Consider the following 24,038-nt stretch of genomic DNA (forward strand, 5'->3'; position numbering starts at 1 on the left):
TTTGAAGTCCTCAAAGAGGGCAGTCGTGTGTCCCACTGGAAACACGTCATTTCAGCCGGCTCCACAGGCCTTGGAGAATTTCATCTTCTGTCTTCCTGCTGCCAGGCGTGACTTTCTCCGAGGCCCGACAAGCCAACCTGGCTGGCCACGGGGTCTCTCCCATGCCGCGGGAAATGGCCTTCCCAGTGCCCAAGGGGGAGAAGTGGCACGACCACTACGACTACATCAGGTACGCCCGCTACGCGCTGCTTTTGGCACCGCCGGAACTTTTACACCTCTCTTCGGGGCAGGTTGCTGTAGGAAGGAAGGGTGGATGAGCACGGTTAAGGAATGACAGATTTGTACAGACTTGGGGCTCAAAATGTTTTGGTTGCCCCAGCTCTGGTGCTTAGAGGTTGTTAGTAAGTCTGCCCTAACTTGCTGATCGCTGATATTTTGGGGCAGGAAAACGAGCCCCGGGCCCGCCAGAGGTTAGTGTTAATGCCAGTCCTCTCTCTCAGCAGTCTCTTGCTGGATTTGTCCCCGAGGCTAACTCAGGTGAATACAAATGTTTCTTCCATGCATGCTGTTCCTAAGGAGCGCTTCAACTTCTTGCTAATTAAAGGGCTCTCACGGTGGCTGCTGAGCTGTGATCGGCCTCAACGCCTCGTCAGGCAGGCAGATGTAAGCGTGCCTTCCTCAGCTTCAGTGCTCTGCTCCCATCTGCACTGAGGTTTTCGCCAGAGAACTGTGTCGCTCGTAAATCGCGGCTCGTTACAGTCACTGCTTAGCAGCGTTGCCTAAAGCAGGCAGTGCCGAGCTTACCCCTGAAAAGGAACGGCATGGTTTGGAGTGGGGAGATGCTGTAGTGTCTCACTGCTCGGGGGAGGAAGGGGCAAAAGGAGGAATCTTGTAGGAGGCAGCCAGCTAAACTGCCCTTGAGAAAGGCTGTTGGGCCAGACCGTAAGGTGTCCCGTGAGATTACTGTGTGCCTGTGCGGAGGCCTGGTTACACGGTGTCTTCCTTTGATTTTGCTCAGGTTCCCATCCGAAGGGTCCAAGCTGCCGTACGACTCCATCCAGAAGAGCTGCTCCGGTCCTGCAGCAGGTGGGAAAGCCGGGGGCAGCAGCTGAGGCTGTGCCAGCCCTGGGTGTTTGCTCGAGCAGCGTGCTCTGGCCTCTGGGGCTCCGTCTGCCCAGAGCCCTTTGTGGGATCCGTGCTGGGAGAACTTCTACCGGAGGTTTAGAGGCGCCTGAGAGGCCCCAGCGTTTCACCCTGAGAACTGGCATGGGTCAGCTGAAGCACCCACGCTTGTTTGGAAGTGCTGGGGAGTTTTAGGAGGTGGCTGGAGCAAAGATGTTTCTTGGCTGTGAAATACGGTTAATTTTAAACAAGCTTTGCTGTGGACTCCTCTTATAGAGCCATTGAGAAGACAGCCCCTAGTCTCCTGGGGTTGGAGTCCTTTCCCTTCTCCCTCCCAGCCTAAGGCAGCAAATCTGCAGCATGTTTTGTCTGTTCAATATCTGTTTAATAACAGATGTAGTTTCAGACGCTGTGTAATCAGGGGACTCTCAGGGATTTTTCACTGCAGTTCATTCCCACACCTTCCTAGGCTCCGGCAGAAGCTGACTGATGTGGCTGTTCGTTTCCTGCCTGCAGGAGCAGGTAGCTAACAGGCCAGAGGGCTTCCAAAAGAGTCCAGCCCTTTCCTCTTGTCATCCAGGTGGCCAACCCTCGGAGGACCCCGTCCGCCAGCTGCCTCAGCCGGTGACGCTCACCAAAGCCGTCCGTGACCGACTGTCCTTCATCCACCAGATCACCAGTCCCAGAGCTGTAAGCGTGCCCTGGAGGGAGGGTGTGACTTCTGCCTTTCTGCCTCACGTGGAGTTTTCCCTACGTCTCCTCTTTTAGCTCCTATATTTAGGATGTAGAAGCTGCTTTTTGTCTTTCGCAGCCTGAGCTGGGCACGGTCTGCTGAGCACAGCCCCGCAGCGAGTGCCTCGGTGGTTCCGCGTGGCATAGCACAGAGCAGGGACAGGATGAATGCCAAGTGCTTCGTAACCTCTAGACATCCATCCCCGTGTCAGTGGAGGCAGCGAATACTTTTTGTCTTCAAACTAAAGATAGGAAGCGAGGACTGGAGACTGCAGAGCTTGATGGGGTGCCCCCAGGGAGCAGAGCAGCACGCGGGGTCGGGATTGCTGGGCCTGCAGGCAGCTGCCCTCGCCGTGATCGCGCCTTCCCCGCTGGCAGCGATGCAGGAGCTGGCGTTCGGGCTCTCGCACCAGAAAGCTGGCGATGGGCTTTTGGAGAGGGGAAAAGCTCCCCTTCTAATGCTGCGGAGAGGGGGAAATCGATGAGTGGAGCCCTGAGCTGGGATGCCAGGTGCCTTCGGCTTCCCCTGCTCCGTGGAAAGAGGGCGGCTCATCTGGAGGCTGTTTGGAGCCGGGGCTCCTGGGGCTCTGGTGTGTTGGGAGGAGCTGAAGCCCGCACAGATAGCGCTAGGTGGCTGGTACCCAGGTAGGTGCCGACGGCTAGGTGGCAGGCACGCTGCCCCTCCGTATTACTCCTTCCTCGTTTGTATCACTCGTGAACGTTTGGAGTTTTTACGAGAGTCTCTCGGGAGCGACGCTGGTGTCTCCCTGTCTCTGCAGTGGGTGTAAGGCACCGTGAGGAGGGCTGGTCTGTGTCTGAGCCTCTGCCCTTTACAGATGCCGCACCGGTGTCCTGCAGTTACAAAAAGCATCCCTGAGGTTCACCTGGCAGCCCCAGGGCCTCTGAGAGCCATGCGTGCCGGCGACCAGGAGGCAGAGGAGAACGGGAGGCTACACGGCGTGGGGGACTCGGGGCAGTCCCCGGCAGTCAGCGACGGCGGCGTCCACGTGTACGCGCACCGGAGGAGCGAGCGGGCCGTACGCACCGCCCGCGCGGGCTCAGAGGAGGTGGGCTTCGCTTCGCACTCGACCGGGCTCTGCGTCCTGTCGGGGTGGTTGTGGCTCTCGTTAGCGCTTCCCCCAGCTCTGCTCTGGTGGAGACTTTGATCGCAGGACGGTTTTGTCGAGGGGAGAGGGGGCTTGGGGCAAGGCTTTTGCTTGCTGCGTGTGTAAGGGCTCCTCTGCAGCCACGTCCTCAGCCAGTGTCTGTCCCTGTGGTGCCCAGCAGCAGGGCTGGGTTTTGCCAGACGCTGATCTGCCCCCTGCTGCTTGCTCCATCTCCCAGGGCTGTGCCGAGCGCGCGGACCCCCTCGGCACCCTCCCACACCTACTGGGGATGGTGTCCAGGCTGCTGAAGGCTTGCTTGAACAAGTGGCATGGGGACGTTTGTGCCTGATGGTTTTGAGCCCAGCAGAAACAGCAGAGGGAACACAAGCTTCAGGCTGGAGTTTCAGTTAATGCTACAGAATACTTCTGCTGGCATTATTTTTTCTGACTGGCAGTTCTTTCCTCTCGGGTGTTACATGTCTTGAAAGAGGGACCCTGTGTTTGGATGCACTGACATTAAGCCGGTTGTGTGTTTTTACTGATTTGCCCAGGACGCATCTAGGAAGGGCCCCGGAGCAGCCGTGCTGGCCAGCAGGAGAGCCGCTCACTGCAGGGTAAGACCAGGTGCCGTCCTGCAGCAGCAGCCTGCTTTTGGGGCATTTTGGGGACGTGGAGGGGGCTGGCTGGAACCCCCTTAGATGGAGTGGGAGAACTTCTCAAAGATGGGAAATCCTAGCACCTTCCTTTTTTCTGGATTTGACTTCTACGTTAAATAAAAGCCATCCACTTACTGGGGGAGAAACCAATGCTGTCTCTGCTTTAGAGAGAATCAGTAAATGGGGGTGGCGGGGCCCCATAGTCGGAGGGCCATGGCAGAGCAGTTGGCGAGCTGGCCTCAGTCCTGCTCTCAGGGTGACTCTGCTGTCTTGTTTTTCAGAGTTTCTTACCAGATCCAATCCTGAAGCTGAGAAAGATAATTGGCTTTGGAGGCTGCAGCACCAAATGTGTCAGTAACTCGGGCAGTTTTGCAAGTTTATCTGTAATCACGTATTGTTTTTTCAGAGGTGTGGAGGGCAGACAAGTGCCACGCTTTTGGTACGTTTTTGCTGGGGAGAATTGCTCTGTAACAAACGGGCACGGGCTTCTGTTTGTGCATGGGACTTCTATTGCTACGGTGCTGAATCAGAAATCAGGGGGCCTTTCAGATCTCCTGGCTTCTGCAAGCAGGGATGCGTTTTGGATTGTTAATGATAAAAAAAGGGTCTTTTTGGTTCATCCAGTTCAAGGCTCTGCCAAGAACATTTTCTTCCATATATTGGCTGTGCATGTTTTAGACATGATTTGTATGGTAAATCAGCTGAATTAACTAGGATGTCAGCTGGGCTCCTAGTTTTCCCTTGCAAGATAGAAGCCTACTTGTTGCGTGGGAGAGCAGTCCTCTCCCCTGCCCACGGGCAGCAGATCTCCAAATCTGCGTGTTTAAGAAACTTTTGTGGGTCCAGCCCAGGGTCACCTCTGTGCCGTCTCGTCAGCCCTCTCCTTCTTGTCTCGGTCCCGCAGGCGCTGTGGACTCAGAACAACTCTGCAGTGGTCTACCCCTGCCACGCTGTGATAGTAACCCTGCAGATTCAGACCGGGGAGCAGAGGTTCTTCACTGGCCACACGGACAAGGTAGATGTAACTCCTTACGAAGGCGTACGGCCGCGCTGTGCCCGCACCCGAGGTGCAGGCACCTCCCTGCTGCTCCTGTCCCAGCTCTCCCACCCGGCGCATCCCGCAGGTGTCGGCGCTGGCGTTCAACGGGAGCAGCACCTTGCTGGCTTCGGCGCAGGCCGGCCCCCTGAGCCTGCTGCGCCTCTGGGACTTCCCCGGGGGCAGCTGCCTGTCGGTGTTCAAAACCCACGTGCGGGTGCTCCTGTCCCTGAGGTAGGTTTCGGCCCCGGAGCGGCGCGTGAGGGCGGAGGAGATGCGCACAGGGGTGCGTTCAGGTGTGCCAGGTGTCGCAGCGTGGCAGCTTTTCCGTGCTCTTAGTGCGTGATAAACCAGGGGTGAATTACAGCTCTCCCTCCGCTGCCTGTGCTTGTCACTGAGACCTGCTGGCAGCTATCCCAGCACAGCTGACGTGCTGCCAGCTCCCGGGCTCATCCCTCGGGACTTGCTGTCTCCTTGAGATGCGTTTGGGGTGCGAGGTGCTGCGTCTCACCAGGTGTCCTGTTCTTGCAGCTTTTCCTACAGCGGAGCTGTTCTCTGTGGTGTCGGGAAGGATGGGCACGGGAAAACGGTGAGAACTAAAACTTGTTTTTTTTTTGGCGTTTTCTCTGTCCTGCCAAGCAAGTGACACGAGAGGACTTCACTCAGATCAGATAGTCACGTTGCAGACAAACCACTGCTGTGTGCTCGCTATCTCCCCGCCACCAGCCCAGCCAGGACAGTTCTCCTCGTGCCCTGCGGGGATCGCTGCAGTCTAATGCACGGTATCGCCTGGCATCTCTGCAGCAATTCCAGCCCACCCAGCTGAGGGTGACGCGTGCTTGTGTGGCATTTCGAGCTGGAAGGCTTGCAAGCACGTAGTGGAGGAATGGGAGTTGAAATGGGAGATTTGGCACTGACTGGAGCCCAAAAACCGTTTTTTATAGCATCAGGGGCGAGCAGGCAGATGCGGGGTTTAATCCTTCCCTTCAGGGCTCCAGCACCGTGTGCTGGAAGGGATGGATGCTGGGCACTGAAGCTGCCACCCACTGATGTAGCTAGGGGATGACGCAGATCCCACACGTAGTAGTCAAAAATAAAATTGTTTTTTGGGTCTCAGGGTTTTACTTGATCAGTGCAACTGTTTTCATCCAGTAATCCCTTATTGACAACTACCAGCAATTAGCTGTGCCATCACTAACTGCCTACTGCCTGCAGGAAAAAGCAAACAGCCACAGGACTGCTCCAGTTTTTTCACAGCGTGAGGCAGAGCTCTACGAACCGGGTGGGAGCTGGGGAGGGGAAATCAATGCGCTGAAAGCGGCACGGGGGCTGGAAGCAGGCTGGGAGGGGCTGTGGGGATGGCCAGGAGCACTTTTGGGGTGGCACATCGGTCATCCTTACCCTCCGAGGCCGTGCTGGGTTCATTTCTAACGCTGCTCTGAGAGAGCTAAAGCACCGGCCTGTCCTCGCTGATCGTCCCTGCTCCTTTGGGGGTGACCTCCCCAAGCCTGTCAGTCCTTGTGGTGGAAGACCTGCAGAGAGCACCCCACGAGGTGCGGGGAAGCTCTGAGTGTACCCCAAGATCACAGGCTGCATTGCCAGTGCTTTGCCGCGTGGCTTGGCTCTGCTGCCCCGTGTGATGGGCATCGCGAGCAAAGCTGGAGCTGAGCGGTGTGCTGTGAGAAAGGAGTGCAGGCAGGCACACGCTGCCTCCAGCTCTCGCAGAACATCTCTGCCCCAGCGTAGCTCTTACAGCTCCAAAAGCAGAGCTCCCACTCTGTATTTTCTTCCCCAAACGTGAGCCGCACCGCCAGGCAGCCCTGGGGTTGTGAGCCTGTAACTGGGTGCCGGACAGATAGACTGGAGTGAAGCTTTGCCGAGCAGTTTGAACAGTCCTAACCCTCCGTATGTGAAGTTTGTGTTTTTTTTTTTCACTCCTTCAATTCCATTACCGGTACTTTGTGCCCAGAGCACAGTACGTGCAGCTGTTTGGGATGAGAAGCCCTCTTGCTGCCAAGGTTTCCATGTTTCAGCAGCAATGCCGTGCTGTCCTCTTGCTTCAGGTGGTGGTGGTGTGGAACACTGCCCAGGTGACCTGTGGCGGAGACGTGGTCGTGCTGGCCAAAGCGCACACGGACGTGGACATCCAGACCTTGAAGATTGCTTTTTTTGACGACACCAGGTAGGGAGCAAAGAAACCAAGTGGGCAGCCCCGGGTCTGGCATGGCTGGGGGCGGCTCGAGGTGCAGGAGCAGGGCGCTGCTGCTGCTGCCGTTCCTGCTTTTGGCCCCCGCCGTCAGCACTGACCTTTTGCGTGAGTCCCGTGCCGTTCCTCGGCGCAGTTTTGTGTGACAGGGTGGTTTTGTGCGACAGGATGGTGTCGTGCGGCCGGGACAACGTGAGGCTGTGGCGGGTGCGGAGCGGAGCGCTGCGCTCCTGTCCCGTCAACCTGGGCGAGTACCATTCCCTGGAGTTCACCGACCTGGCCTTCGAGGAGGGGCACTCGGCCGAGCGGGAGCCGGAGGACCGCACGCTGTAAGGGGCTGCTGGGCTTGCCCCTCGCCCGTCCTCGGGCCGCCCTGCAGGGACAGGGCTCTGCTGAGGCTCTGCGCAGCCCGGCCGTAGCGCCCACCTTTCCCTTCCCCTGTGGGACCGCGGCGTTTTGCTTGGGTTTCCCCTGCAGCTGTGAGAGCTGCTTCCCTTCTCAGCATGCCTTGCTTCCCAGAAGAGATTCAGCTACTGGCAGAGTAGCCCAAGAAAGGAGCCTTCCCTCCCGCGGTACTGATGTTTTGCCATAGTTAGGGACTCCCTCCCCTGTCCTGAGGCTTGGGGTTAGCTTTCTGTTGACAGCAGGAGTGGTGTGGTACGTATCCTTTAAATACAGACGATCACTTTTTTTTTTTGGCCATTATTTTAATCAAAGCAATGCCTTTGTTGCTACCACAGGCCGCTACAAGAAGGCAGAGCTGTCAGCTCAGCCGACCCCCGCCTTCCCCGTGGGCTGTGTCCTGCGGCGGAGAGGTCTCTTGCTGAAGTCGGTGCTGAGCTTTTACTTTTTCTATCTGGCGTTTCAAAGGGGCAGGAAATCAGCCAGGAAGCTCCGATTTGTGGGGCAGCTCACGGGGAGGCACCCTGGGCACCCAGTTGACCTGGGGGGGGGGGGGGGGTCTTTCTCCTTTTCAGCTTTGTCTGCAGCAAGAGCGGCCACGTCTTGGAGGTGGACTACAAGCACGTCTGCATCAGGAGCGCGCGGCGGCTCCTGCCCTCGCAGCAGCAGGACAAGCAGGGCGGCGGGGCAGGTAGGGCCCCGGCAGGGAGGAGGGGTAAAGGGCAGCTCGGCTGTCATCGGGGGCAGAAGGGGATTCAAACGAACCTCTGGTAAATTAAACCAGCCGCTTACCTCCTGCTAAAGATTATTCGGGGTTGGTTAGATCACTGCCAGCTAACTATTTTCCTCTTAAGCACTGCAGATAATTGTACTTAGGACAGCAAAGTATCATTTTAAGAAAGAATTTTAGCATTTTAAACGCTGATTGCCGTTTCAGAGAAACACTGCTTTTAGAAACATGAAACAAGGTCTTAATTTGCTGATGAGAATCTTAATGCAGAGATGTAAAAAAAAAAAAGAGTGGAGAAGATCAATGAAAAGATGAATTTGGGGATTTTTTCATTATTCAGCCTGCATGAAGTGTTTGGGAAATCTTTGATGCTGTATACGAAGTAGTTCAGCTTTCAGCTTGTCCATTAATTTTAACAGCAGGAAGAATTCACTTTCAAGTGTGACTGCTCCATCTTAAAACTTGGTGCATGTTTTGCTTTGGCAAATTGAGCTATTTAATCTTGAGCATGCCCCTTTGAGAAGCATGTAACTCCAGTTCCCACTTCGTGGGTGAGAAAACAACAGAGAGGAGATGAAACCGTGTCCCTGGGTGTCTCAGTGGTGGCAGTGCTAGCTGTCTTCGGTCCTTTGACTGATAGACTTCATACCAGAATCTAAAAATCGGTTACTTTCTGTAGTTTCTGTAGATGTGTCGTTACCCCCACTTGTTCTTCTCTCCCACTTCTCACTACCCTGCAGGGAGGATTTGAGGCACAGGAATGAAACAGTTTTGGGTCTCAGACGGTTAACCTAGGACATCCCTTACCAAGTGATCCCATTCACACCAAAAGTATGGCAGGGTTTAGAAAGCGGTAAGGTGTTTCTGTGCCTGGCAAGAATAAGCAAAGCTGCACTGGTGGTAAAGAGAAGCGCTGGCAGAGGGACAGGGGACTGAATACGTTCTGAACCCTGAGAAGAGGTGGCTGGGACCCGAGGCAGCCTCTGCAGCCATCGCAGTGGGATTTCTGGCTGCTGGAGCAAGCTGGAGCCAGCTCTTGGGTGGGGGAACCCCCAGCTTGAGTTTCTGTGTTTCTGCCGGTGTACAATATGGTGTTTTTTGGGGTTTCAGGCCCTGGGATCGCTATAAACAGTATCAGCATCTCCTCAGCCTTCTGTGCCACGGGTTCAGAAGACGGCTACCTGCGGCTGTGGCCGCTGGACTTCTCAGCCGTTGTCTTAGAGGCGGGTGAGTAGAGCTGGGACCGGTCCTTCTGAACTCCACATCTACGCCAGCCTGCTGCTGGGAAGCAAAACCTCCGCTCTGATGTCTCCTAAAGTAACTGTCATGAGTGAGGGCATTTTTTATGCCTGCTGTCTTCAGAGGGGACTGTCTTGGGAGTATTTTACTTCAATGACGATTTATTCACGTTCACTCTTCTAGCTCCTAGGCAGGAGGCAGGAGAGCCTGGGTGAGAACAGGCAGTCCATCTTGATTTCTGTGCCCTTGTACCTACAGCTCATCTGTCCGTGAAAAATTAGGGGAGAAGTCAAGCGGTTCTTCACTCTATTTGAAACAATCATCATAACAGCTGAGCTCGGGGACTTCTAGAAAGGGCACAGACTAATTTGTCACTGGCCTCAAACCTGCAAGCACTTAATCTTGAGGTCATGCGGGATGTTCATCCCTGTGTGCATTTCTTTCCTATACGTGAATCTGGCTCTGTAGCTGTGCTCCAGGTGCTGTTGCTCCTTTCCTGGGGCTGTGTGCTGACTGCTGTGTCTTTCCCCAGAGCACGAGGCGCCGGTGACTTCTGTCTGCATCAGTCCGGACAGCCACAAAGTCTTGTGCACAACTACGGCTGGGAACCTGGGCTACCTGGATATAGAGTCCCGGGACTATAGCACCCTCATGCGCTCTCACGAGGACTCCATTTTGGCGTTCTCAGTGGAGGGAGTTTGGAAGCAGATGGCAACAGTGTCTCAGGATAACACCATCCGAGTGTGGGACCTCGTGTCCATGCAACAGGTGGGCGAGATGCGAGTCGTTAGATATCTCATTTATTAATAGTCTCTTCAGTCTCTATTTAGCCGAGTTACCAAAGTTCCACAGTTCAAGAGCCCTTAAATGTTCTCCCTGAAGCGTGGGGTGCACCTTGGGCAAGAAATCCTTCTGAAGTCTGGAGTTTAGAGAGTTTTTGCTTAATGCATAATTTGGTCTTAGACTCTGAAGGCGTTGGTAAACAAAATGGGATAATATATTTTCTTTTCCTTCATCACGTGTATATTGCTTTTAACACAAAACGTAATACCCAGGGGCTTTATCTAAATGACTGAAGACCCAGGACTTCCCTGGGCTTTGGATGCAACCAGGAAGGGTGAGGTTTCTGTTGCAGGACACACGGTGGAGGTCTGAGGCTGCCTTGTTGTTACGTGTGGCTGCCAGGTACTGCTTCATCCAGCTTTGTGCCTGTGTTATGTCCCTTCCCCGCAGCTGTATGACTTCACAGCTGCAGATGAGATGCCGTGTGCTGTGGCCTTTCACCCTACCCAGCGGATCCTTGCCTGTGGCTTTGACAGCGGGATGGTGCGGACCTTCAGCTTGGCGGCCTCCGATCTCCTGATGGAGCACAAGTAAGCGTTCGCAGTGGGAGTTGCACCCATGCGGGCGTGGGTCTGACTGTGGGTGTTGTGGCAAGAGCCGGAGCAATATCCGTGCAGTGGGAAAAGTACTTTTCTTGGACTTGAGTCCTCGTGTCCCAGCTGAGTGGCTTTCAAGCAGAGAGAGCCTTTGCACATTAGACTTCCACCACTCAAAAGCTTGGCACACCAAGCTATGAGGGCTTTGTGTGGGGGGATTTCCCAGCTGACAGGTGGCCAACAGTAGGAAAGGGGCTGTCCTAGAGATCAGCTGAACGGGGAGCTCTTGTGAGCCTTGGCATGGGAAGTGGAGGATGCTCCAAAGGGAGAGGGAGCTTGTCCCATCCAGGGACAGCTGGAGTGCTGCACTAGATGCTCGCTTTTCCAGGAAGTCGGAGTGCTGGTTGTTCTGCTGCAGGTGTGAACATGGTGGAGTCCTCTGCTTGCCCCTGGTTATTTTGCTCTCCTGGGTCCTTCACTCTGTTCCCCTTGTTGCTACTCTTTTTTTGTGGCTTTTCTCTATGCTTTTCATGTTTTCTGCCTTCTTGCAGGCAGCACCGCACTGTGATCACTGGACTGACTTTTTCTCCAGATGGCAATTTCATGTTCAGCTCCTGTCTGCAGGGAACCCTGGCTCTTTACAGCTCTGTGGAGCCAAAAAGCCATGTCTTGAGAGTCCTGGGTAAGTCTGTGGGGTTGTGGGTTGCCTTTTTTTCCCCCAGTTTTTGTAGTAGCACAGACATCCCAGCACCAAAGTCAAGCCAGATGCAGCCTACTCAGAGAGAGGGGTTCTCTGGAGAACCTTCTGAGCTGCAGTGTTTGTGTTTACACCTTGTCTGTTAGCAAACCTTAGTTCAAACACCTTCAGCTTCCTTTGTATTTTGATTTCCTGGGTGGGCTGGGGTCACAGAGACCTGCTTTCTCAGGTCTGGGTTCAACACTGTGTTGCCCAGGAGTAACACAAGTGCAGTCTGCCTACTTACTCGTGCTCAAGCCCCAACTCTTTCCATTTTGTGCATGTGCAGCTTAATTTGTTTAAACTGAATCGTTTCCCTCATTCTGCCTGCAGCACAGCTGCACAGAGAGCTGTGCTGGTGGCGAGCTGCAGGCAGGGACAAAGCCGTTTTGGAATAGTAACATCATGTTTAATGGAGACTTTTGAAATTAGCTGTGGCAGCACAGAAAAGTTTGGGCAAGGAAAGGGAGCTCCGTTATGCAGTGCAATGTACAAAGAGGAAGATCCTGCCCCAGTGAGTGTGCAGTTGAATTAGGTGGAGAAAGAGAAGAGGCTCAGAGAGATTAGAAAATTGGTCCAAAGTCACCGAAGTTTGGTGTCTGTACTGGAAATGGACCTTCCAATTTTGACTCTGCTCAGAACCCGTGCTTCTGCCTGGCCATGGGACCTAACAGTGGAATAAATACAGGTAATTCCTCTGATTCTCAGACCTTTGGGTCTGTCTGCCCACCAGACTGACATCGGTGCGGTGGGGTTTGGCTGTGACTTTGTTCCACGCAGGGTTCAGACATGCAGGCTGCAATTGAGGTCTTACCTCCATAGCTCCTAGCTGAAGCTTCTTGTAATGTTAAAAAATAAACAGTAAAATCAATTTTCTTGCTTGTTCCACGCTCCTTGAAAGCACCACACATTCAGTCAGGCTAAGGGCCACGTATCTAGACCTTGTCTTTGAGGTGGTTTACTGTATGGTTTGGATTTTGCAGATTTAGTAGCGTCTCCAAAACAGAGGTTGCTCCTTTCTCAGGCCAGAGCGTTAACCCAAGGCTGACGCAGAGGCAGGAGGAGCTGCAGGCAGCAGCACCGTCACGGAGCGAGCTGCCTGCAGCATGATCTTCGCTCTTCTCCTCACCCCTCTCTTGCTGTGGCCCTCAGGTAACGTGGTGGCCCGGGATGCTGGGAGCGGCCCGGATGCTTTGGTGCTCAGTGGGGACAGCCGTCTCCTGGCCTTCGTGGGGCCCTCCAAGTACGTTGTGACCGTGATGGAGGCCTGCTCGCTCGATGAGGTACCCCGCGGGGTCCCCACCTTCCTGGGGGAGGGCATGCTGCGGCGGGCAGGGGAGGAAATTCCCCCAGACTGTATGCAATGAGATAGGTCAGGGGCTTCGGGCACCAGCGGTGTTGGAAGGAGCCCTCCCAGCACTGCAGGTGCTTGCTCAGGGTGCTTACAATGAGGTTGGACTTCCACTCTGTGAGACAGAAACAGTGAAGTTAAGATTTCTTCTCCAACTCCACTCCTCTCTGGAAAGGCAATTTGAGGAACAGTTGCGTGGCCTGTCAGCTCTGAGCCCTCTTTGTGAGCTGCTCTCCTGGATAACGGGGACGTTGCCTGTACCTTGCAGCCCCTCTCGAGGTGGCTGGGTGGAGCATGGGGAGCAGAGAGCCTGGGGGCCTCGGTAGCCTTGTGTTAGGAGAGCCACAAGAGCAACCCCTGAGGCTGCCCAGCGGCTGCTCCTGGGGCTCCTCCAGGGTGTTTGTTCAGTAGCTTCTTGTTTCACAGCTGCTGAGGGTGGACATCAGCATCCTCGATTTGAACAGCACAGCCTTGGACACCGCAGTGAGGGTCTGCTTCGCTCCTGTGCCGCGAGGCGAGCTCCTGGTGTCCACGTCTTCCAATAAAATCCTTGTGCTTGATGCAAAAACGGGACGACTGGTGCGAGAGGTAGGGCATTGTGAAATTCATGTGCTGAGGCCTCACCTTTGACACTTCGTGTTGCTTTGGGTGGCTAAATGAGAGAAGAGCTCATGCTGGAGTTCACAGGCTTCCAAGAAAAGCATGAGAGGCGAGCATGTAGCTATCCTGGTGTGGTCATGCTAAGGGTGAGCCTGAGCTTGTCCTTGTTTTCCTTGCCTCTCTTGTCATCTTCTTGGCTTCCTAGTCTTGCTCTTGTCTTCTTGCTGAACCATAAGGACATGAACCTGTCTCTGCACTGCAGTGGACTGGTGGTGTGGGACTAGTTACTGGTCTCATGGGAGAGCTAATGAAATACCCAAATGGCCCACCTGAGTTTTGAGATGGGGCTGTGTCATAGCGGATCTGTCTGGATCATGGTATGTCCACTGGTTCTGTGATCCTCACGCTCCTGGAGAAGGACCAGGAAACCAGCACACCCCTTTCTCGGGAACATTGGGCATCTCTGTCTCCTGTTTTAAACTTCACGAGAGGCCGAAAGGATTCCTCTCATCTTCATCTAACAGACCTGTCATTTCTTGTTGCTGAGGCAGTGTTTAACTTGCCGGTAGTGAGAGCTAGCTCGGTTAATGCTGCTGGTGCTGTGTCTTGTCCTCAGGTGTCTCCCGTGCACAAGCTGTCCTGCTCTTCCTTGGCACTAAGCGAGGACGCCAGGTACCTGCTCACTGCTGGTGACAAGGTTATCAAAGTGTGGGACTATCGGATGCGCTTCGATATCAACTTCCAGGTACTGCTCACACGGGGAGGGAAGCGGCTTGGCCTTGCCCTGACCTGTCAAATAAAGCATTTCTGAATCCCTGGAGAAGAAAGTAGCAGGTGGCCTCTGCGTGGCTTGACCCATTGTCCCCAGTCCCGGTTTGCCCAGCAGCTGAGAAACACAGCCCTGTTCCCGTGTGTAAGGCAATAGGGCCGTGCACCGAGTGCAGGCTGGGGCTGTCCAAGCACTGCACCTAGCGAGAGCCTGTGCAAAGGACAGAGATAGGCGTAACCTCTCTGCTAGGCACAGAGCCATGCACAGAAGAAAATGGCTTGCTCAGGGTTTCAGAGGTGTTGAGAGCTGGGATGAGAGCTTGGGGGTTTTCAGCTTCTGCTCGTTTCTCCGGATCAGTGTGTTTAAGCTGGATCATAGCTTTGAGCACTGCAGGTCTGGTGCTGGCCTCTGTGCTGAGCCTCTGCTGGGGGGCGTAGACAGAAGCTTCCTTCCCTGGGTGTCCAGGAGCCACAGTGTGCAACCCGGCGTCCTGCCGGACAGGCGCGGTGATGGAGCTCAGGACGTGCTCTCTCCCAGGTGTACATCGGCCACTCGGAGCCGGTGCGCCAGGTGGCTTTCACCCCGGACCAGCGGCAAGTCATCAGCGTCGGAGATGCCATCTTCCTCTGGGATTTCATGGCTCTGCCTGTGGAGAGGTCGCCCCCAGCCCTGTAAGTGCACCGTTACCTCCCCTGCCTCCCCTCCCCTCCGTCCCCTCGCGGTGTAACGCCGGGCTTGTTGCCTTCCCAGGGCTCGTTCCTCCGAGTCTCCTCCGCCGCCAGGAGCAGGTGAGTGAGTTTGCTCCCTCCCGTGAGTTGCTGTGGTCTGCAGCTCTTCCACAGCTGCTGTTCATGGCACAGGGTCGGGGTTGGGGTGTGGATTTTTGGTTCCTTCCCTCGGGGGGGGGTAGTCAGATAGCAGGGGCTAACCAGCTAATTAGCCCCATTGGCAGTCTCCGGTTAATTGGCACCTCTCAGTGGGAGTCTGCCAAGGAGGGGACATTCAGGGCAGCTCTGGGTTTCCTGATAGGTTGTGTTCAGCTTTTGCCTTCTGTCTTTCCTTGCCCCCAGCCTATTGACTCCACCTCTTCTGTCTTGTTCCCTGGCCTCACTGTTTCCCCTCTCTGTCTGTCCCTCTCTTTCTTGAATGACAGGGGAGAAGTGGCTCCTCCTGCGTAGGAGGAAGCTGGAGAATGAGCTTGGAGGCATCACCATCAGTCACCCTGGGAGGATGAAGGGATTTAAGTGAGGAAGGGAGTTGTGCAAAATGTTTTCTTTTCACAGAAAAGAGCCCTGAAAAGCTAAAGGATGCCTCTGATATACCTCGTCAGACAATTCCTCTTCCATTGTTGTCCTCCCCACCATGTCTGGATGTCAGCTCTGTCCACCTAGCAGGATGTCAAAGTAAGAGGAATTGATTATAGGAGAGGGTGAAGTTGATCTTGTTTTAGGACTAACTCCTTGCCTAGTTCACCAGCATCCTGTCTCTGCCCCTCATCCCCTTTCTGCAGACTGACAGACCAGTCTGCACTTTCCTTCTAACTTGGTCAAATCCAGCCAGAGGTGTCGCGGTGCAGCACTGCTTCATCCTCTGCTCTGCTCCATACACTAAGCTGCTGGCACGGCTTCTGGGAAGGCTGTGGTAAATACCTTGTTGGACATAACCAGCGGGAAATGTCTGCTTTGCCCTCCACCCTAACAGACGGGCTGTTACACAGAGCAAGAGAATGACACTGCCAGAAATCAAAGGGTTGGTCTCGCAAGAAGCAGTCCTGAAGGACGCAGTTGGTTCTGTCCTTCCACTGCTTCGTTTTTATCCTTCAGGTATTTTCTCAGAGTCGGACAAAGAGGAGGAAGCCTGTTTGCCAGGCAGCAGCGGGATGGTGGCGAATGGAGACAAAGACGCCTCGGTCCTTGTGGTGGAACCGGTCAGGAGCGAGGAGCTTGTTGTCGTGAGGCCCAAAGTGAGACGGGAGAGCTCGAGGTCTCCCGGACAGTCAACGCATGGTAAATGAGGGCTAGTCCCAGCTTTTACAGGGGCACAGTGTGTGCAGGCCTGCATGGCAGCTTGGGCTGTTCTTGAAAAATAAAGATCACTATAAATGTGGTGCAGGCAGGCCCCAAGCAGCACTCGGCACAGCAGTGGCCAGCCAGGCTGGATGCGTGCGCTGAAGGGCAGCAGCGTGCTCCCCGGGGCTCCTCCTGTGTCCTGGGAGAGATGTTCCAGAGGAAGCCAGAGTGAAGGGGAGCTCATGCTGCTCCCCAAAACCACTCGTTTTTCTGGCTCTTTCCCTGCTGCTGCTTCTAGGCATGGCAGAAGCCCCTCTTCAGCTTGTAGCCAATATCATCTCTAAGTGGCACATTCTATTGAACCGTGCTGAAATTAAAGCTCCCGATGTCTCTATTAATAGATGCACAGCCTCAAAGCTGCAGCAGTTTGTGGCGAGCTGCCAGAGGCACGCAGCTGCCAGCGCTCAGCCCCGGGCAGGATTTGTTGGAAAGCTTCAACATAAAAATGTGCCTCTGCTACTCTGGTTAGAGAGCTCTTTCTAGCAGCGTGGCTTATGCTTTCGCAGCGATGCCCAGAACGCACAGCGTGGATGCCTTTAGGCTGTTTGGAGCATGGCTGAGTGGGCTGATTGGGGAGATGGATTTTCTTCCTTTGCTCCTGGAAAGCTGGCACTTTTCATACAGCCAGTCACTTGGTCATGTAGGAACACGTGCGAGTGACTCTGCAGTCTGCTTATTGCCTCTCCCATGTGCTTGTGTGTATGCACACGTAGTATGTGAACAGGCAGCGAGCCACAGCATAGCTGCTGATGCCAAACCACTCCATGAGCAGCATCACATAGGCACTGTTTTCTTCTTTGTGTGGCAGAACCCAGAAAGGAGACCAAAAGTCCCAAGCCCCAATGCTACGTCCGCCCAGATTCCTACCGGCATTTCACTCCTCGCTTTAAGGCATCAGTGCTCCCCCAGGTGAGAATTGTGCCAGTGCTGGTTACCTGGGCAGGTGAAGAACTGGCATTTTGGGGCTGGGGTAGGTGGCTTTTCAAAACTTTCCATTTTTTGGTTCTTTGGACGAAAGCAATTTGTGAAATGCACCCCGGGCCTGATGTCCAATTCGAAACCCTTAACATTAGTCCGCCTTTCTCCTCCACATGCAGCTCTTTCCAGACTAGCAAAAAGTGAGTTATTCTCCATTCTTTTTCTGTTCAGCAAATCTGCATAATTTTTTATTCAAAGGCAATGGAAATGGCATGTGCTATTGAAAGTGAAAGACGAGTGAGCAATGGAGTGATTCATCACGCACACATATTTGCGAGCAGATGCGTTGGCAAAGCAGGCTGGGGAAGGCAATCCATCGAGTGTAGTGAAGGTAGTTAAGGCACAGCTCTCGCTCTGTTAATAAACAGAGCGATAATAAAACAGAAACTTAACTCAACCTTTCCCTAAGCTGTGCTGTTCACAGTGGTGGGAGAAAAGCTACATTCAGCTTGCACCATCAGTTCCCTCCTCTGTCCCTCAACCTGGCAGCGCTTTTTCCCTCATTGTCTTCCTGCTCAGACATCCACATCACCAAGTCAGCAAAACCCATTGAACTCTTGCCCAGCGGGATTAGCAGCTGCTCATCAGATGGGCAGTTGCTGCCAGCCTGGTTTTTGTCCCATCTCAAAGCATCCGCGCCTGGTTTTGTTGCTGCGGTTTCTCTTTTGTACACGTAAGCGCGCGCTTTCTTATTGATCCATTGATGTGTTGAACTTGAACTGTGAGCATTGGCACGAACCTGCGAGTGTTGTGTGTGTGAGTTACGTGTGTGTGCTTGCACGCATGCTTTTTCTTATGTGGGTCTTGACTGTGCCTGACCAGGCCATCCTCCCAGAGCTTAATTTAAGCCCATGTCTGTTTTTCTTGCAGAGTTTCTTATCTCCTCCAGCTGGCAACGAGCTCTTGAAGCTGAAAGCAGTGATCGGCTACAATGGGAACGGCAGAGGGAACATGGTGTGGAACCCGGACACAGGTACACGGGGAGGGGTGGGAGGGCTGTGAGCCCTCGCTGTCTGCAGGCGTACGCTGAGCCAAAGTCAGGTCTAGCTGTTGGGTTAGGATCTTTGCTTTAACATAGCGCTGCTTTCTGTTTGTAAAACCCAGTAACCCTTCTTTGTGGGGGGTGAACGTTAGTTGATACAGGCAGTCCCAGGCTTCTGTTGCTGAGTGGATAGAGGAGGGAGGGCTGTCCCAGAGTCCATCTCACCTCCTTTCTCCGAGCTGGAGTGATGCCCGTCAGTTTTGCTTTGCTCAGCGTAGGGGAAGTGAGATTTGTCTTACTCCATTCTCAGCCCGATGGGAAGGATGCTGCAGAGGCCATGTACCAGAGTCAGCTTTTACATATGACTGAAAAAAAATAGTTTTGCTGAACTGTGATGTGAGTTACGGTGGGTGAAGCCTTTACATGAAAACGTCCCGTCTCCTCATTCTCTGCTAGGCTTCTTCGCCTACACCTGCGGCTGTGTCATCGTGGTTGAGGACCTGCACTCGGGGCTGCAGAATCACTGGCTTGGCCACACAGAGGAGATCTCTACGCTCGCCGTCAGCCACGACGCCCAGGTAGGAGAGGCTTCTGCTTGCCCAGGGCTGTGTTTTGCCTGTGTCACTTCGAGCTAAAGGAATGTCACTGGCTAAAATCCCAGTTGTCTGTTCCTCCTTCTGTGTGCTGCGTGGAGACCTGGGGTTATGGAAATAAAATCAGTGGGTTCTGAGCCTGGCTATTCCTTGGGCTGGCTCAGTTTGACAGTGAAGGCTGCTCCCTGCCACCACTCCCTCCTCCTGCCAAGTTACAGTCGTTCTTGCAGAATTTTACCCATTCGCCAGCTGCATGACTTTAATTTGGGTCTAATAGTTGCTAAGACTAATGAAATGTTCTCTAATTACTTACCAAGGTCTCTATGACAACATTTTGTTCTGTTAGGTTCTTGCCTCTGCCTCGGGAAGGAGGAATGGAGACTCCCATTGTCAAATCTGCATCTGGAACATCCAGGATGGGGTCTGCACAACAAGTCTGTTCCACCACAAGACACAAGTGCAAGCCATGGCCTACTCTCGGGACGACAGGTTCCTTGCTACCCTAGGTGAGTACGCCTGCAACCGCCAGCTGTGGGTGCGGGAGTAGACCCTGGAACAGACAGCTCATGGGAGGAGGGTGCTGTAAGTGATACCCGTGAGATGTGCACCGGGCTCGTGGGTCTGCCCAGCAGCTGCTGCTTGGTAGCCTTGGCACTGGATGGTATTTTCACAATGAAATCGACAGGATGCCTAGCAAACAGGACAGCGGATCACGTGGCGTGTAAATCTGCCGGTGATCTCCCCAGGTGGCCTTGGGAGTGACCGTGAGCAGAGGTGCTCTTTGCAAGTGAGCACGTTTCCAGGGCGCTGTCAGCGGCGTTTCGAGGGCAAACACGAGCCCTGTGTGTCCCAGCCACAGGCATGAACACCGGGCTTGCCCCAGCTCCCATGCAGTTCCTTCTCATTGCCCAGTAAGCTTGTTTTTCTTGAAGTTACAGCTTTCTTCTCCCAGCTGACTAGTGCTTGCTAAGGCTGTGTAAATAGTTTGCAGTTACTATGTATAGTATCCAAAGGGAAATGCTTTCTTCTGGACTTCTTATTGTTGCTTAGCTGGAATTCACAGAAGTAGCCAGGCTTCAAACTGTGAGCCTCCTGCCAGGCAGCGATGCCAGCACAAGATGGACGCTCAAGCTGTCTGTTTTGTTTAGGCAGGGGACATTTAAAGGACAAATATGCAATTAGTAAGTTCTTGTTTTGCAAGAGAGGACCTGTGGAGCAGGCAACACATTTGCTCTGGGCTGGTGAGTCTGCCCTTGAAAAAAAGCAAGCTTTGCTAAAGAGGAAGAGAGCTTTGTGCTCTCACGGAGCAGAGCTGGGAGAGGAGCCCTTCTCCAGCTCCGTCCTGGGCTGCGGAGAAGGAAAAAGCTGAAAGTCTGCACTGAGCTGTGGGGCCTGGGAAAGGCCGATGAGGCACCTGCTCTCCTGGCTGTCTGAGAGCTGGGCATGCTTGCCATCACCAAGGCCGGTGCCTTCTGCAGCCCCCCAGCTGCGGTGCCTTCAGCAATGGTAACCTCTGTTTCTTGTTTCGAGACCGTTGGTGCTTAGTGCACGGTATTGCTGGAGGGCTTGTGTTGGACGTGTGCTGAGGTGTGCAGTAGCTACTGAGGATGCAGAAACAGCAGAAAGCCAGCTCTGCGTGCTGAGTTCCCCACCACACCAGCCATCAGCTGGTTTGAACGTTGGCTGCAGCCTGTGCTGCAGGTCCAGAGGTGCTGCAACCTCCAGCACAAAGTGCTGGGCCCTTTATACCCGTCCTCAGCTCGGGTGATGATCCATCACGTCGTGCAGCTTTTGCTGCCACTGAAGCACTTCCTTGGCTTTTGCTGAGCGTGCAAGGGGGCTGTGGGCTGTTTGCAGCAGCTGTCTTGGAACAACTGGATAACGGGGTGACAAAGTTGACACGAGTGTGCAATGTGTGCTCGTGGCCATTGTGAAGAAACATTGAGGCTGCAGAATTCCCTCCTACTGTTCTCGTGTTCTACCTAGGGGACTACAATGATCAAACTGTTGCTCTGTGGAATACCTACACTTACGAGCTCCTGTCGTCAACTTGTATCTCGGAGCCGGTCCACGACGTGGCTTTTAGTCCTTTTTCTCACCGAGAAATGGCCTGTGTGGGGAAGGGAGCGGTGACATTTTGGCTGTTGGAGCAGCGGGAGGGTGACATCAATCTCAAGGTAAATCTCAGTTTTTTCTTTGGAAATTCACGTTCATTATCTCTGACGTCTTTTCCGAGCCCTAGCAAGTGAGATGGAGGCTCTGCCCCCACAGTTCTGCAAGAGCTGATGATTTCTCTTAGCGAGAGTGTGATGTTGGCTGACCATGAGTGGCTTTCAGTTGTATTTGATGCAGTAACTGAATTAGCTGAGGGTGGGAGGAGTTGTTGGTTTCTTTCCCTTGCAGGTAAGCACCGTGCTCTCTGTGACCTTCCTGTTTTATGTGCCCTGGCAGGTTCATCGGTCCCCTGCGCCGGCCGTGCTGGGGCCGGTGGAGCTGACCTCTCTCTGTTACGGTGCCGACACCCTTCTTTACAGTGGGACCAACTCGGGCCAGGTCTGTGTGTGGGACACGGAGACCAATCGCTGCTTCATGACGTGGGAGGCCGATGACGGCGAGATCGGTGGGTGCAAATGCCCCAGGCGTCCGTCAGGACTGTAATAAATTTTGTGGGAATTTCGGCAATGAACAACAATGAGCTTGCAGGCCTCCGATTTCAGCTCTGCTCAGAAACCCAATGGGGACGCAGGATGTGGGGGGTGGCAACGGGCCTGCTGCCCGCGTTTGCAGTAGTAACGACAGTCCTAGCCTGTGAAAACACTGCGTGTCGGGCTGTGTTAGACCCACACTGCCCTGCTGGGATGAAACGATGGCCTGGCCACCAGGAGCACGCCTGGGGTGAGGGCTGAGAGCTGGGGGGGTTACTCACGGGTGCACCTTACCTCCCCCAGGCGTGCTGGTGTGCCGGCGCAGCAGGCTGCTGAGCGGCAGCAACACGAAGCGCATCCGCCTGTGGGCGGTGGCAGCCGTGCGGGAGCTGAGGCTGAAAGGTCCCGAGGCCAGGTAGGAGGTGGTGGCCCCAGCGCCTCTGCTCCGCTCGCACCCGTCTCGCGCCGTGCTCCTGAGGCGCTCTCCTCCTCGCCTGGCAGCTCCAGGACCTGTCTGAGAGGTGGCTTCTCGCGGACGCGTCAGCTCTGCCTACAGCCGTGCTGCTCTTGTTGCTCTTCACCCTTAGCTTTTCCTCTCCATCCCCGTCGCTGCTGATTCTTTCTGCCTGGATCTTTTTCCTGGATTTTTGCTACAGATAGCTGAACCTTCCTTGTGCTGGAAATGGATGCCCGAAGTTTGTGTCAGCAACGTGGAGAAACTTTGTAGTCTTTAAAATTTAAACTTTAAAATTCCTTAAAAGAATGAGTGAAAAGATATCGCTTTTGTTTCTTCTCGTGCTACTGCATCCCTTATTTTTCTTTCTGTCCTATACACGATGGTTTCAGTGCAGGAGCCCCTCGCTGAACAATTTAGATGCAAAGCCATGCCTGGCCTTATTAGAAAATTGCACTGAAAGGAGGCAGCGTCTGCTCCAACAGCTGAGCCGGTCCCTCTTGGATCCTCCTTTCCTCCAGATCTCACTCGGTCATGCTAGAACATGAGATTACCCTCGACGGGACAATCGTCAGTGCAGCCTTTGATGACTCTTTAGAAATGGGAATTGTGGGCACCACCGCGGGAACGCTCTGGTACATCAACTGGGCGGAGAGCACGAGCATCCGGCTGATCAGCGGCCACAAGAACAAGGTTCGAGGGGCTGGGATCGGGGCGGTTTGTGCTGGGAAGGGGCGGTTTGTGCTGGGGGGGTGGTTTGGCTGTGCTCCAACCATGTGTGTGCTGCAGCAGCGCTCCCTGGTCCGGCCATGAGAGAGGTCACAGAGCCACAGGGCTTTCTGGTGCCGATGGGACACCACGGAGGAGTCTAGGGATAACTGCACTAGGCAGGCAAACGTCAAGAAACCTGAGCTCAGCTGCTCTAACCTTAGTTTTTTAACGGCCTCAGCCTGTGAGTAACTGCAGGTCATTCTGCTGCCGTGCAAGAATGCAGCTCCAGAGTTGTTGCTGAGTGCTGCAACTGCTGGAAGCAGGCTGTTGGTTAGCTGGACATCCATACTGCAGAAAGTTTTCTTTGCCTAAAATATATTTTAAAAAACGGTACAAAGGATGACTGTTTTGAACTCTGCTGTTGCTTTGGTGTACTTTTGTGCTACGGAAAAAAAGGTTTCAGGTGGCAGAAGGGAAGGTGTTTTACTTAGACCTTTATTGCAGAGTGCCTGGTTCCAGCTTTGTGGTTAGGTTTGCTGCTTTCCATTGCAAGCCTCGTTGTCAGCCCAAGATTTCTTTTTAGCACAAAAATAAAGCAACTCTCCTTCCTTTATGTCTGGGGCTTCTCGTCTGGTCCTTCCTGTGAGAGGAGTCCTGGGGGATGAGAGGTGCAGAGGAGCAGACGTGCTTTAGGCTGCAGTGTTTTTAGGGCCCCTGTTTCCCATCTCCTTTCTTGCTGCAGGTGAACGAAGTGTCCTTCAGTCCTGATGAGACTCACTGTGCCACGTGTGGGGAGGATGGCAGCGTGAGGATTTGGTCCCTGGGCAGCATGGAGCTGGTGGTACAGTTTCAAGTGCTGAACCAGGTAACCGTTTGTGGCACATCAATCTTTGTCTTGGTAGAGGGCACAGTCACCGCTTGGCATTGCAAGGACTGCTGTGTCCTCGTGGAGCAGCCCAAAGCTGGAGAAATACATGCAGGTGGAGCTTTTAGTGCATTTACTGTGTACGGTCCCACTGTTTTCACGGTCATCAGGTCTCTGCCCTGGTTTCTTTTCCAGAGCTGCCAGTGCCTGGCCTGGAAGCCTCATACCATTGTTGCATGGGAAGCTGAGAGCCAGCACGTAGTGGCAGGGTACAGCGATGGCACCATCCGCGTGTTCAGCATTTCCAGGACGGAGATGGAGCTGAAAATGCACCCCCATGCCACTGCGCTGACGGCTATCGCCTACTCCACAGACGGTGAGGTTCCTTGTTGTAACAGTGGGGAGATTTTGCTTTGGGGAGCAGTGACATCACACCTTACTGCTACGGGCTTTTTCATCTCCTACAAGAAGTGTCTCGTTCCCTTCCCTCTGGCCGCAGGAGAAATGATCTTATCGGGGGGCAAGGACGGGCTCGTGGCTGTCAGCAGCCCTCGCACCGGAATGACCATCCGCGTCCTCGCTGACCACAAGGGCTCCCCGATCACCATCCTCCAGTGCACCAGGAAGCAGGTGAGACCTTCCTTCCCCTCTCTGCCCGCTGCTGTGCAGGAGCGAGT

The 24,038-nt window shown here is 54.2% G+C and overlaps 1 protein-coding gene across 1 annotated transcript in view; it reads left to right on the plus strand.

Moving 5' to 3' along the window:
• Window positions 1-24,038, plus strand: part of WDR90 (WD repeat domain 90) — a 31,283-nt gene that overhangs the window by 3,407 nt on the left and 3,838 nt on the right. The window contains exons 6-39 of the mRNA XM_083800548.1: window positions 106-229; window positions 1,019-1,086; window positions 1,703-1,812; window positions 2,691-2,921; window positions 3,512-3,574; window positions 3,898-3,966; window positions 4,521-4,631; window positions 4,741-4,886; window positions 5,184-5,241; window positions 6,716-6,834; window positions 7,026-7,187; window positions 7,836-7,951; window positions 9,101-9,217; window positions 9,762-9,997; window positions 10,463-10,602; window positions 11,160-11,290; window positions 12,497-12,627; window positions 13,122-13,283; window positions 13,912-14,040; window positions 14,602-14,735; window positions 14,815-14,852; window positions 15,348-15,467; window positions 15,888-16,070; window positions 16,942-17,042; window positions 17,982-18,084; window positions 18,550-18,671; window positions 19,033-19,192; window positions 20,673-20,863; window positions 21,138-21,306; window positions 21,635-21,746; window positions 22,307-22,478; window positions 23,239-23,361; window positions 23,557-23,737; window positions 23,861-23,991. Of these exons, the coding sequence (XP_083656674.1) occupies window positions 106-229; window positions 1,019-1,086; window positions 1,703-1,812; window positions 2,691-2,921; window positions 3,512-3,574; window positions 3,898-3,966; window positions 4,521-4,631; window positions 4,741-4,886; window positions 5,184-5,241; window positions 6,716-6,834; window positions 7,026-7,187; window positions 7,836-7,951; window positions 9,101-9,217; window positions 9,762-9,997; window positions 10,463-10,602; window positions 11,160-11,290; window positions 12,497-12,627; window positions 13,122-13,283; window positions 13,912-14,040; window positions 14,602-14,735; window positions 14,815-14,852; window positions 15,348-15,467; window positions 15,888-16,070; window positions 16,942-17,042; window positions 17,982-18,084; window positions 18,550-18,671; window positions 19,033-19,192; window positions 20,673-20,863; window positions 21,138-21,306; window positions 21,635-21,746; window positions 22,307-22,478; window positions 23,239-23,361; window positions 23,557-23,737; window positions 23,861-23,991 (4,463 nt within the window). The remainder of the gene's footprint in view (window positions 1-105; window positions 230-1,018; window positions 1,087-1,702; window positions 1,813-2,690; window positions 2,922-3,511; window positions 3,575-3,897; window positions 3,967-4,520; window positions 4,632-4,740; window positions 4,887-5,183; window positions 5,242-6,715; window positions 6,835-7,025; window positions 7,188-7,835; window positions 7,952-9,100; window positions 9,218-9,761; window positions 9,998-10,462; window positions 10,603-11,159; window positions 11,291-12,496; window positions 12,628-13,121; window positions 13,284-13,911; window positions 14,041-14,601; window positions 14,736-14,814; window positions 14,853-15,347; window positions 15,468-15,887; window positions 16,071-16,941; window positions 17,043-17,981; window positions 18,085-18,549; window positions 18,672-19,032; window positions 19,193-20,672; window positions 20,864-21,137; window positions 21,307-21,634; window positions 21,747-22,306; window positions 22,479-23,238; window positions 23,362-23,556; window positions 23,738-23,860; window positions 23,992-24,038) is intronic.

This window comes from Anser anser, assembly GCF_964211835.1.
Source record: "Anser anser genome assembly, chromosome: 15".
NCBI lineage: Eukaryota > Metazoa > Chordata > Aves > Anseriformes > Anatidae > Anser > Anser anser.